This window comes from Thermobia domestica, chromosome 6, assembly GCF_964235325.1.
Source record: "Thermobia domestica chromosome 6, izTheDome1.hap1.1, whole genome shotgun sequence".
Classification (NCBI taxonomy): domain Eukaryota; kingdom Metazoa; phylum Arthropoda; class Insecta; order Zygentoma; family Lepismatidae; genus Thermobia; species Thermobia domestica.
This window is the reverse complement of record NC_137459.1, coordinates 84,443,344-84,457,579: the sequence shown is the minus strand read 5'-3', so window position 1 is coordinate 84,457,579 and position 14,236 is coordinate 84,443,344. Positions and strand designations below refer to the sequence as shown.

General features: G+C 34.7%; 1 protein-coding gene across 3 annotated transcripts in view; it reads right to left on the bottom strand.

The window, feature by feature from the left end:
• Window positions 1–14,207, bottom strand: part of LOC145688085 (intracellular hyaluronan-binding protein 4.S-like) — a 57,002-nt gene extending 42,795 nt beyond the window's left edge. For 2 of the 3 annotated variants that reach the window (XM_081761813.1, XM_081761814.1), the window contains exon 1: window positions 13,825–14,206. In XM_081761813.1, coding sequence (XP_081617939.1) covers window positions 13,825–14,077 — 253 coding nt within the window. In that variant the 5' untranslated portion in view covers window positions 14,078–14,206. Of the gene's footprint in view, window positions 1–13,824 lie in introns of all 3 variants that reach the window. The other variant, XM_081761815.1, reaches the window with a different exon arrangement.
• Window positions 14,208–14,236: the final 29 nt, after the last annotated feature.

Genomic DNA, 14,236 nt, shown 5'->3' with positions numbered 1-14,236 from the left:
TGTACTTAATTCTATTGCTTGCTGAAATACGTTCATTATAAATATGTCTTTTCATGCAAAGTATTGAATTTTACCTTTAAATCTTCTAAAATGTGGTGCACCAGAAGTACACCAGCACCCTTCTGATTTTTTTGCATTTTTTTCAAGAGGTATCCAAATTAATATAGTGCCTGGTATTAATATTAGTAGGATGTGCAGTATAGTTGGCATAGGAATTCATCAATTTTGTAATTTTATTAAATAGAATTATTTCAAATTTTGAAAAAAGTCATTCGGTCACACAGGAAAACTCACGTGTATGGCACAAAACGGTAGGATGTCCTACGAGATATGTCATAACATTTTTCCCCAAGATAAATTCTAAGATATTTCCTAGGATTTATCTCGTACTCTATAGCAGGCCTTACAACCAATGCACGCAGTCAAATGCCTTTTCTAGATCAAAAACTACAACATATACCTCTTTGCCTTTTCGCATAAACCTTTCACTGACTACTCTTAATAATTCAATCGCACCTGTTGTATCCTTACTTCTTCTGAACCCGAATTGTTCCTCAAATATTGCATACAACCTTCTGTTCCATATATAAAGCATATTTTTTTTCCTGCATGCAATATGAGACTAATAGTTTATGACCCACATCTCTCTGTGTTCGATTTCTCAGCCATCGGTATCATGATAATCTTCAGAAAATCTTTTGATCACAGTTTCATATTTCATTCCAGAGTCGGAAAAATTCTTCCCTGCCATTGTCTCATTCTTCACGAATTCGATTGGTACATCATCTATCCTGATTAACTTTCTATTCCTAATATCTGATATAAACCCTTTATGATCGCAACTTCAACACTTAAGTCACATAGTCTATCATGACTCTCATGTAAGTCCTCAATTTATTATTTCAAACTTCTAAACCTTCAAATCTCTCGCTGATTACCTTCCCATTATTTTCTACTGCCATCGTAATATCCCCTTGTATTCTCTGAAGTTCCATATTTCAGCTTGTACATTTTCTCATATTTCCAAACTTTCTAATTCTTCTATATCCTAGTATTTTCTTTTGTAAATCTCTTCCCTTGATTTTTTAAAATTCGTAACGCATTTAACTTCCTGTGCATTTTTTTTTTTTTTTTTACCCTCTTCTGTATCCACTACTTTCGCGCCCTACCTACCTTTTCTGCGACATCTGTACTGCAACCCATATTTTCTTAACCGTATTACGTTCGTGGTAACCGATTACTACTTTTGCAGCCTGTTGTATGCAAAGTTTAATATTCTCCCATTGTTTGTTACTATCCTCTTTCTTCGTTTGAGTATTTTTCTTCGAACTTTTTGACGAGCATATTTCTTACTTCCTAGCTTTTCCACTTCTTAGTATTCCAATCTCCCCTCCCCTTTAGAACAAATAATAAAACTATTTACTCTTAATCGATGTTCTATAGCCCTGATCTTTTGATATATTTTGAGCCACACAAAATAATTATGGTACCAAAATGTCGTTTATTATACCTTTTTATGTTCGTTGGGATATCTCTGATGTTATTTATATATCTTACAGTAACTCCGTTTCTATGTCGGCACTCAACATACCGTCATGGTTACCAAAACAAATACATACACGAAAATATTGATTTTTTAAAAATATAATTAAATTTGTGTCTTCTACCATAGAAATAGCTGACTGGTACATATTTAAAGAAATATCACATATTTCCCAGAAAAAGTTTAAAAGAATACAAGATATCGTTGTATTATGGCGCCTCGAACATACGTACTTTCTTATTTGTTTTACAATTAAAAGAAAAGGATCCTGGACCGTTAGGATTTACATATTTGTAATTTTCGGACATCCCTCGTATATAAAAATTACATTTCATAATATAATTCATGTATCACATTTATTTTATAGATCAATATTAATACTGTATTTACGTTAAGTTCATAATTAACTACATATATTTTCATATATCATAACGTCGATAAGGAATGTCAGAAGTCCTATCTATAAACTTATTTTAGGTCTGTTCAGGGCCATAAAATGTTTAACAAAATTTAAATTACATTGGGCATGATGAAGAAGGATTTGACAAAGATCTATCTATGATATTCATATGGTTGTTCTTTGTACGAAAAAGGATGAAATATAGAATATAGTTAAACAAAATATAGATTAAGATTGAAATATCGATAATAATCAGAAGATAATAATTAACTTCTTATTAAGATCATAAATGTACGAATTGTTCCATTCGTTAATTCATTGAATTATCTTCATAGAATTCAAACAAGGTACGAATAACAAACAAAATCATAATGATATTTTAAAGCGAAATAAAGCAAAAATCAATTGAGTACGGTTTTCTCGGACGCCGTAAGTTTAGCTTAAGTTACAAGACCAACGAATTCATTCAAGTTACATTGCAAGTCAAACAAGAATACAGTATTCCACGTTATTTATTTCTACAGTTCTTTGTTTTTTACTCTGAGAATTTTTCCCATCTAGAAGATTTCTACGAAATCCAATTCGAACGAAATTAGATCTAATGCTTACATGTTTCTTAGGTGTACGTAATCGTACTACAGTAGAATTAGGTTCAGTTACACGAGCACTATTACTGTTACTACTAAGGTTCGGTTATCTTACCGGTAAAATTAGGTTCAGTTTTCATTCGTTTTACTGGTGGCGAGATGTCGTATCTGTACCTATTCTTTCTACAATATTCACGGTAATCTGTCCTACCACAATCTGTTTCTACTATAATTAGGTTCTGTTACATTACCGGTACACGTGAATTTAACATCTTGTACATTGGGATCATACTTTAATCTCACATGAATGTATCGAATTTGGTTTCGATTAAGGTTAGTTTGGTTTAAGTTATGAACTGTATTGTTCCATTGAAGGATTTTCAAAATTTTGCGATGTCACATTTGGATGATTTAAATCAATGCACTGCATCACGTTCTGTAAAAGTATCAGATTGTTTACTAACATCATTTTGGACCTTACGTTGAATGAACATTTCAATAGCTCCAACTCACTCTGCCAATCACCACAAATATTGATGTGAACACACGTTCTCCTTTTGAATTTCACGAATACTGGAATCAATTTTCTTCCTGCTACATGAATTAATGTCGGGTGCATACCATTAAACGGTTCCATTATAATTACTTGATCTCCTGTATTAATGTCATGTTGCATATACTGTGAATACAAGCAACCAATAGCATTCATTCACTAGATGAAAACTATCAACTTTTCGCACATTGATACATACTAAAATCTTCATTACACGCAGCATACATAAGACAATCAAAAACATTCGAATGAAGGGAAAAATTAGGATAATCTGATCCAGCCAATACGGCAGTATGTTTTTGCGAAAACTCAGTAAATTTCATTAATGTAAACTCAAGATCTACATTTTCCGTTGTTTTTGTTGAAAATTCAGGGTCACGTAACGCATTCATGTTGAACTGTGATGAAACTTCGTGAACTGACAAATCTTCCCCTAATTCTTAACTTAGGTTATAATGTTCATTCACGACAGTTTCCACTTTACGATCATACTGTTCGAACTTTGCACTAATTTGCCGATTCATCTAGTTTAATTGCTGCTGTACTTGATCCAATTTATTGTCATTTCGCTGTTGTAATTGCTCCAATTTGTCGTCAAGTTGTTGTGACAGTTTGTCGTCAATTTTCTGTAGAAGTTATCCAATTTATCATCATTTCGCTGTTGCAATTGGTCTAGTTTATTATAAATTTGCTGAGAATTGTTTTAGAAGATCAACTATATTTATCGCTGAATTTCTTCCGGTTTCTCTAATTCTGTTATTGATTACTTCATTTTCGGTAACACTCATTGTAATATGTCTATTTATTATCGTGCCACTTCTTAAAACGGTATAATTAACGTTAGACTCAATGATGTAATCGTTTTACGTAACTTCTAAACGATACACAACTTCCTGACGTTTCGGCACAATTTATAGAACGAATAATAAAACTACTCTTAATCGATGGTCTATAGCCCTGATCCTTGGATATACTTTGAGCCACACAAACAAAATTAATTTGGTACCAAAATGTAGTTTATTATACCTTTTCATGTTCGTTGGGATATCTCTGATATTATTTATATTATATCTTACAGTAATTCCGTTTCTATGTCGACGCTCAACATAGTCATGGTTACCAAAACAAATACATACACGAAAACATTGATTTTTTAAAATATAATTAATTTTGTCTTCTTCTACCATAGAAATAGCTGAATAGTACATAAAGAAATATCACATATTGCCCAGAAAAAGTTTAAACAATACAACATATCGTTGTACCTTTCCCATCCACATTCCTTTACAAATAAACCCTGTAAGATCCTTGCGCAAACTTACGTAAAAGAACTTGCATCAGAAAAAAGACCGGTAACAACAATCACGATTCTTAAATGTCATACATTTTCTCATTACAAAGTTGATCTTACATAAGGGACTAATGCATTAGACTTTCTTGGTCAAAATTAAGAACCATATTATACCGCACAGTTATCGTGATATGCTCGTTCCTTTTAAGGGAACATGTTCATGGAAAATATTTGAAATTATTTTAACTCCCCCTCCCTCAAAATAAGAACTTAATGAAAGTATTATGATAGAAACCAGACTCCCCCCTTTAAAAGCTGAATTTTAGTACGTGAACAATTTTAGTAAGTTTACATACGGAGTTTCATCCTAAAATGAGAAGGCTTGTGAGTAACTATTTTTGGCACATATTCTAAGACTTGGATTTTAACGGAAGTGACATAACCCAACCCGAACCTAGTGCTATGTTCAAAAATTCATTTCAAGCTGTTCGGCAGTTTTCCCGTGATGAAAGAATGCCGACGTAATTTTCAAACATTGAAAAACAATTATATGCAAGCAGGCAACATAGGTATCGCCAGCTGTTAGCGTGACTGCTTATCAGGAATTACCGCGACACACTGACATTTATCTTAACAGGGTTCCCTCACCATTTCTGAAAAAGCTGGGACAGCTTTCCACTTGACTATTAAAGAGTTCATATACTAAGTTTTGATCTTCGCCCGTAAAATACTCTACTATTGGCGCACATTTTAAACCACCTCCCTCCCTATTAGAATACATATGGTAGAAGCCCGTCTTGAGAACACTGCTCTTTTCAAACCTTCAAAATCAAACGGCTCAATTTTACATGATGAAAGTCGATTTGATCATCATCTTCCGCTAGGAGAGGTGTCCATTTATAAGTTCAGATAAGGACTAATTTTCGTACCTTAAAGGACTCTGGAGATCTTACCTAAAATTTTGAACACTAAACATTAGGATACAGACATTATTCAAATTAACAAGATAAAAACTCAGTGAGATATATAATGTTCAAAAATTCGTTCCAAAACCTCTAGCAGCTTACCCATGATAAGACAACCTACATTTCCCCTTCCTAATACACTAGCTGAACTCACGATGTTCGCACGGCAGAGAGGTTTAAATTTATGTAAAATATCTGGAACTTTTATATTAACCCCTCTTCTTTCCTCTAGAATGTGTATTTTCAATCGAAATGGAATGGTGAAAATTCCAACTCGACCAATCGTTTCTCTTGCTGTCTAACCGCTTCCGTGTAACTTTCTCTTCCTCTGCTGTTGTCTGCGTCGTTACACATAAATGCTTGCCTTTTCTTTCTAATTTCTTCAGTTTCCTCACTGGCATTGTATAATTTATGTCGAAAGACTACTTCAGTAAGAAACGAACTTGTTTTGTGACTTGTAACAATTAAAAACTGGTATTCAAATTGTAATAAAATCACATCTCCGACGTGAATTTGCACTCTGTATACATTGTGAACTCTCGCTACCTCCCTTACTATACGAATTTTAATAAAAGCGACAAGCTTAGTTTGAGGTAGATACTAACAATGTTTTAAAAATTATCTAATTCAGTTTACCAGTTTGGCTGTGATAAAAACATTCATTTTTACTAGCACAGATTAAAACTAGCTAAGAAAACGTTCATAGAATTATTCTGTAATTTACTCTGTGTGTGTGTGTGTGTGTGTGGTTAGGATAGCATTTCAAAAAAATGAAATAATAATAATAATAAAAATAACCAAAGTTCCTACAAAAGCCCGTTTAAATTTAAGTGTCTCTGACTTTCTCCATTTTATGAATGTAAAGTAGAACTGAGATGATACAGACACCTCCCTTGAACACTAGATTATTTCGAAAACTGGAGCGCGTGGTCATGTACTTTATAAATAAGTATATACGGAGTTTCGTCTCCCAAACGGTAGGTGGCACATGAGATACTATTTTTAATCCTACTCCCCTTAGTATATGCACTATGGTTAAAGAAACATGAAAACCCGATCAGAGCCAAGTGTAACTATTTTCAAAAACGGATAGTTTCAAAATGATTCACCCACTTTCTTATGAAGATTAAACAGAACCTGGATAATTGTTGTGCAAAAATATGGAAATTGTCCCCTTCCTACCTTTAGAAGCGGAATGTCCGAAAAAGCTGGTAAATTTCAGTTTTCACTTGTATTTAAATAAGTTCATATACCAAGTTCCATTTTCCTACCATCACAGAGGCTCTTCAAAACCTATTTCTGGCATGTATTTTAAACCTCCACTGTATACGTATTTTGATGAAGGTGACACTACAAAAATATGAAACTTTTCACCTGCTTTCCGGTGATAATACAGACATGTCAATATGAATGAAGAATCCTCCCCTCGAACTTAAAAAGCTGATTTCTCGAAAAACTTGTACGCGTGTCCACTTATTCTTAACGAGGAGTTTATATACAAAGTTTCGTCTCCCTAACTTTAGGTACTGAAATATTTTAGTTCTAGCATAAATTTTGAACCAGTTATCCCTCTTTCAGGTATGAATTTCAATAAAAATATGATAAAAACGCGGTTTAAGGTAAGTAGTATTGTTTAATTTGAAAATGTTTAACCGTTTTTCTGTTATGTCAGACAGACCAGTCCCATTTCTATAGTATACATAACTAGTTCAAACACCCGTTCTCCGCACAGGAAGAATAAGTTTACTGTAAGCAGTTTAACCATATCCCCTTCTTAGGATACACATTTCAATGAAACTAATGGTAAAAATCAATATTGTCACCCCCCCCCCCCATCACTTCCATGACAATAGGCATCAAGTGAGTGTATTTTTTCAGTGATCCTGAGAACTATGGATTGGACGCTATTATCAATAGTTTTCGATTATTTTTACATCACACTCCATGTTGATGAACGATGAACTTGGACAAACAGCATCAGGAGTGTCAGCGTTCATTACAGTGATCTCCAAACTTATGGACTGCACACAATACAGATATTTGATCACTTTTACACCTTCCCAAACCTACACCTACCTCTTCTCACTTCCATGTTGATGTGATGGCCCAGTTATGTATCGAAAATAAAATTTAGCGCAGCAGTATAGGAGAATTGGCCGCCAAACATAGTTAAATTCATTTTTATTTATATAGAAGATACTGACCCAACATGAAAACTGAAATTTTCAAAAACCCTGAAACACGTGTTTCTTTATTTTTAATGAGTTCTTAATTCTAACTTCCCGGGCCCGTGAGAAATTTTATCTCTTATCAGTTCTTAAAACCCCCCTCAACCTCCTGGAAAACTGTGGTAAAAATCAGTTAAACCGAGGCCCACTTATGTGGGGGAAAAAATCAAAATCGCCAAGCGGTTTAACACGTAAGAGCTAAATCAAAGATTTTTTTTCTACATATACACAGGTACAGATGTCACGGTTCTACATCTCAGTTTAGAAGACTGGTAAATGCCAAAAATACATTCAAAGCCCCTCCTCCCTCGTAATGAATCACACTCCGCAAAATTCAGTCTTAACTACACCCTAGAATCAAAGAAAAAAAATTCTACAAAATGTCAGGGCTCTACGCCTAATAATTTAGAAAACATTTCCCCTCTACCCTATTAAGGGCCCCATTCAACAAAATCCCATTCTTATCTATAGCCTAGAACTCAAGAACACTTACGGAAAATTTATCGGTGCTATGCTTTCCTCCTCATTTAGGGGTACCCCATTTCACACAATCTAGTCTACGGTTTAAAAGAACATTTACATAAAATTTGAAGCTTGGATATTCAATAGTTTTGGAAACCTGATGTTTGCCAAAAATACATTCAAGCCTCCCCCTCCCTTCCCTCTCACGAGTAGTACATCGCAAAATTCACTCTACAAAAGTTTAAGATCTTATGCCTAATGGTGGATGAGTGAACAAATGAGTCAATGGGGTTGAGCTGATTTTAAAGTCCCTTTCAGCAGCGAGGCTAGATGAGACGGGACCTACTGATTAACGTGGAATCCGAACATGAGCTCCCGCCAGGAATCGAGTCCAGGTCTCCTACGCTTAAGGCGTATATGCTATCCACATAGTTACACCCCTCTCATTTCTCTACTTTGAAATATGTTAAGCTACAATAAGAAAAATCGATTATACTACATGTAATATAGAAATCTCCTGACACATTTTGTTAATGTAGACAATGTGTGTAAATTCAATTTAGACCTATTCTGTTGAAGTTATTTAATAACCATACAGTACAAGTTTATGAAATATTAACATGACTGACGAAGCAATTTCCCGAAAACTTCGTCTGAAGAAATTTTTTAGCCAATCTTATTTTTTTATAATTTGGTTTGACACTCAACGCAACCTATTGGCAGTGCTCATACGAACAGAAATCCAGGGAACCCTCCATCGGCATATACGAGCCATAAGAACTTACTTCGCCCATCTTGTCGATTAAAAGTAGGAAAGGTAAGGGAAAATACTATCCGAACAATGTTATTTTGCTTTTCTATACGAATGTTGCACTATTTACAATGTCGATATGAACTTACCAAAAATTTAAAGTGTCAACCGTAGAAAAAAATCCATTATCTATAATCAGTCTCAAATGGCGAGGTTGAGGGAATATTGACTTGCTTCGGCATTCAAAAATTCAAGGTATAGGATGTGCCTCAAAACCACATTACATCCTAACCTTTTACTTCTAGACAAAAGTTGGACATTCCACCTACATTCTTATGTCCACAACATTTTAAGATGAATATACCAAACAGGGAAAAGAAACAAAATCATATGGTCCACAACACTATTTGCTTACACAATTACCTGTAAATCATACCTTACTCTCACCATAGAGTGGATACTTACCAGTGGAATATCATGAAAAGTGAAGATTGAAATATTGCACTAATAAATGTTTAGAGAATTTAGTTGTTACGCTCTACCATTGTAGTTTTGCTTCTGAAGGACACATATAGAAGAATGAATATTTTACGTCTGTAATTGTCCAAGTCCATTAGCAGCTTATTGATTTTCCAGAAAAATCTAATAAGTTGAATCACTTAGGTTAATTGATCGCAAACTAATACCTCATATTTAGATCACATCCAATGTCTTCCAACTACGTGAACCACATAAAAACATCCGAAATTGCCGTAACTTTGGGTGTAGAATCAATCTGAGCATAAACTATACTATATACTGAACATTAGTTTGAGATCTCGCACACTTCGAACTTCACGTGCGCTCAGCTCCTTATCGAAAAAATAATCTGGAATACTTTGCACACTTCCCAACACAGATCCTTTAGCTTTATATCAAATATGAATATACTGAAGCCGAATAACTCAAGCAATTAGAATGTAGTTATCAAATGATACTCCGCGTTAACTTTCGTAGCATCCAAGTTTTGGAACGCAAAATACAATTATCTTATTTATTTTCGAAACTTCAGATCATAGGATGTGTAATTACCCGTTGTTTGTATAACAGACATCAATATTCTTAATATTAGTTCCACGACTCCGTACATCTGGTCCATTCAACATTACTCAAGAGAGTGATGAATAATTTCCAACAGTCCATTAGTATAAAGGTATGCTCGATGTCAGACTAATCATCTCTGGAAGTGAAAATATTTCCGGGTAGGGCTCTAGTTACTACCCAACCATGAGCCTGTGTACTTTCTCAATCAACATTCATCTAAACAACGAAGATAGTTTCAAAGTTGCTTCTGCTACTTTATAACCACAACACTGCAAGGGTTCGTTTTTCTATTGATCAGACTCATCTACCCTCAACAGCTATGTTTAGTCTTAAAAGACTATTGTATAAAAGCTTTGAACATCCTTGTACTCTTAATACATTAACAGAAATGAAGGATTTACTTATATCTGTATTTGAAGCAAAATGCCAAGATATACGCAATTATGAAAATTTAACCTTTCAAGGAGAGGTTGCACGTTTTTCTAGAAGACTACGCATAAAGAATGCATTAATTTCCTTCCGTCAGTTTTTACGAATTCAATTAAGTTTACTTTCTGAAACAAGAATTGCCTGTTCGTAACTAAGTGCCGAATATTCTGTTTCCTGTGCAAGTGGTTCCTGGATCGACACCCGATAGCGGTGTATGACGCTAACAAACTCGGTTCTGATGCCACTTGAAGTCCTGTCTCATACCAAAAATCAAAGAACTCATCATTTGAACACTTTCGGAAAGAACTACATGAATCATGTAAAGTTCGACACTGTATGAATTATTAAATAACGAACATACCTCACCTTTCCACTAAAACAAATCCGCTGCTAAAAAGTCTTATTTCACCACTAATATGAGATGGTAAATGTCACCAAGATTCAAAATTATATACTTGCTACATTCTATTCACATCATGGAGTATTGAAATAGTATTGATTCGTCTTAATCACTTACATAAATTTCACAATGAAATACAACTGTACCAATCAATGCATCAAGCACCAAAATCTAGTGCACAAAAATTCGTCAAGAGCACACTATTACGTAATTACTTTTAAACGGTAGTCTCTAGCTAAGAAAAGAGGACATTCAGAATGCAGCATAACCTATAGTTAGTGAGAATTCCTGAGCTTGACAAGTATGTGCGAACGCACTGGCGCAACTAACCGACACATCTTTCAGCAGCAGTACGATAGTAGTTATCGAAAGTCAGTCATGGTAATGTGTTTATAGGTATATAATTTAGCAGTGTTGCGACGAAAATTGTTTCACCTCTAATGGAAACTATTTCCCTCTTCAAGTACGATCTTTCGATTTTCTGTATTATTGTTGCACCAGTTGTAAGAAACATCACAATACCCCACTTATTTGGATATTGTTTCTTTACCAATGTGTTGATTGGCATTCCCACTTCATAAAATCATGTTCAAATACCAATCAAACAACTCATACAGAAAATATTCAGAATTTAAATAGTCCTACCACTTAACTATTTCCATTTAAGCCGGCATCACTTTTTTCTGCAAAGAAAAACAAATCTTGCTCAGCAGGACCTAAGAAACCTCGCACTCTATACAAACTGTCACTTCATACTATCTTTTGTCATTTGGACCGGAAACAGGTTTCCCCTCCGAAGTTATACTGAAAGTGCGATGTCCATCCAGTGCGAATACTGCGGATTCAAACTAATCTAGATTGTAAAACGCTCAATTATCTCAATTATATCCCATTTTTAAAAAGTTCAAAGGCAAACGGCAAAAGCTGTCAAACGAGCCATATACAATCACTTTCAAAACATAATTCCTTATCACAGTTGTAAACACCAGCAGACGATTCGCTGCCTCCCATCTTCGGGCCCATTGTACATCACAGTTCTACTTAAAAGGTTCAGGTGTTTACATTTAACATTTTTAAATTTACCCACCAAAAAAACATGATGTAACACAAATAATCAAGTTTAAATATGGTTACCGCCCTCTTTCTTGTAATAAACACCAGAAAACTTCACGCACAGTACTAAAACTATCCATTTTTAAATAAATTGAAACAATAGTAAAGTTGCATTAGCGAGTCAAAATAGTCTGCAACTTACCTGTATGCTAGCGACATATATTGGCGTCGAAATCATAAGTATGTTTACTACCAGGAATTAGCGTAATGCACAGACCGCTAACTTTCTTTCGTAACGGAAAGTATATAGTGGAACACTATCTACAGAGAAATCAGAAGTGTCAAACTTTGGAAATGTGGAAACCATAATATGGGTTTAAAAATAATCACGAAGAAGGATTATCATGTACGCTATGAACACCAAGCTTAATCCTTTGTCCGCAATTCATAAACTGACCAATTTTCAATGTTTTACCGAACAATCACTTTTCCTCCCAAAAGAAAAAATAAACTGATATTTGTTATGTTCGTATCAAGTAGCGCATAACTATTATAAGAACTTATTACGTAATTACACTCCTGCACAACTCTCAGGAACAAACTGTCTAAAAAATTATACACCACAGCCAAGCATCCTAATACATACTTATTAAAAGCTAATTACTCAAACTACACCCAAGATTTATTCTATTTCTAAAATAATCAAGACAATATACATTTGCGTAGTCAGTGAAGTCTTTCCTTTGCTGGGATCGAACATGCATGTGGTATCGAAACAGTACAGTTTCCTTAATAGTTTAGCCCTACCAGCTATAGTTTACGGACGAAGGCTCCCCGCTAACCCTCGAACACACAGACTTTTGACATGTGCTCAACACAAAATCGCAATGGACAACTGAATTATTAATGGTTAATCAAGTTCATTTATATTCGTCACTACTTCGACAAAATATTTAAGAATTGATCGTTTAATATACATTATATTATACCTAACACAAGGTCACACGTGTAGTCGGTGGCTGGTAAGTCACGGAACAAACACACTAACATACAAACTGTCGCGTACTTCGTTTACGTAAACTAATACCTCTTACACATCATACATGATATTCTAGCTCTGAAGTTACTGAATATCTACACCACCCATTTAAAAACCTTTGTACAGTACACGCGCTAGTCCTCGTACTTCGTTAATGCATCATTTTCGACAGTGTTCTTTACTCGATCTGTTCACTAACAACTGACTGTTCCTAATAACTGATATCAATATTAGAGGAAATATTATTAGCTGACAAAGGTTGGATCAGGCATGGTTCTGTCGCGTTCCAACAATAAGACCATTGTTGAACGAGTTTAAGAAATAAGAGCACTGTTCACAGTAAAATCTTGCCATAATTCCATATCATTTCAACACCAAAAATAAAATTCAGTTTCACGTTGTGATAGTAGATATTCTTAAAGCGATCAGGATTTTCCATCTGAATCGGTATATATAAAAAAGAAAAAAAAGACCCATAACATACTATTCAAGCTAAACATTGCAAGCATACGACAAAGAAAAATCATTTCTAATTACACATCGATTCTGCAACACAAAACTGAGGAACATTAAAATATTCGACCGACTTGTGTCCTTTTAATAAGCGTGGTCTATCTACATGATACCATTAACCATCTGGACACCTAGTTCTGATTTTGTTTACAAACTATTAAGATCTCGTGGTTAACTACCAGATAATGGAACTTGTTCGAATAGATTCCGCAAGTAAAAACCCCACGTACCCCTAGAACCTAGATGATTCCTATTACTATTAACTCGAGACTTATAAGGCAATTACAACAACGTAATGGAGTTCAGGTCTTCCATATCGAGCACATATGCTGTGTAACTAACACAAAATTAAGATTACTAAGCAGTTCCATGCAAGTAGGTCTGAAATATAGTATAAACTGCAACAACTAACATAAATTCTGCTTACCAGTAATAAATAAGTAAGTAAATACACGGAAGTAGAATTATTTTGTTACACAACCCAGCACTTTCTCCGAAATTATTTTTTTTCTAGCTTTTACACATACCTTCTTTAGCTTTCGTTATTTCCACTGTTTTTACACTTTGAGAATCTTTAATTCCTTTCCGAACTACGGGGGCCTGCTTTCCTTTAGGGACTGGCTTCCCTCGATTATTGGCATTTTCTTTTTCGGAGAGCTTCGTTTTCCGCCTGGCTTCTTTCTCCTGTTCCTGAGCTTTCAATATTTCCACAGGATCTTCTTCCTCATTTAAAAACAGGGCATATCTATTAGTTACACCAATGCCGTAAGAGTTCTCCATTATTTAATAAATCCCCTTATTTAAGAGGATGGGTTTGGATTATTTTGGCTACTGTGAGCCTCCTTTTGTTACGATCATTCAATATGGCGTTGTGTCCTGCACGAGGTTCCCTTCGCATGTGCAAACATTGGCTTCTCATGCACAGATTGTCAACTTTTT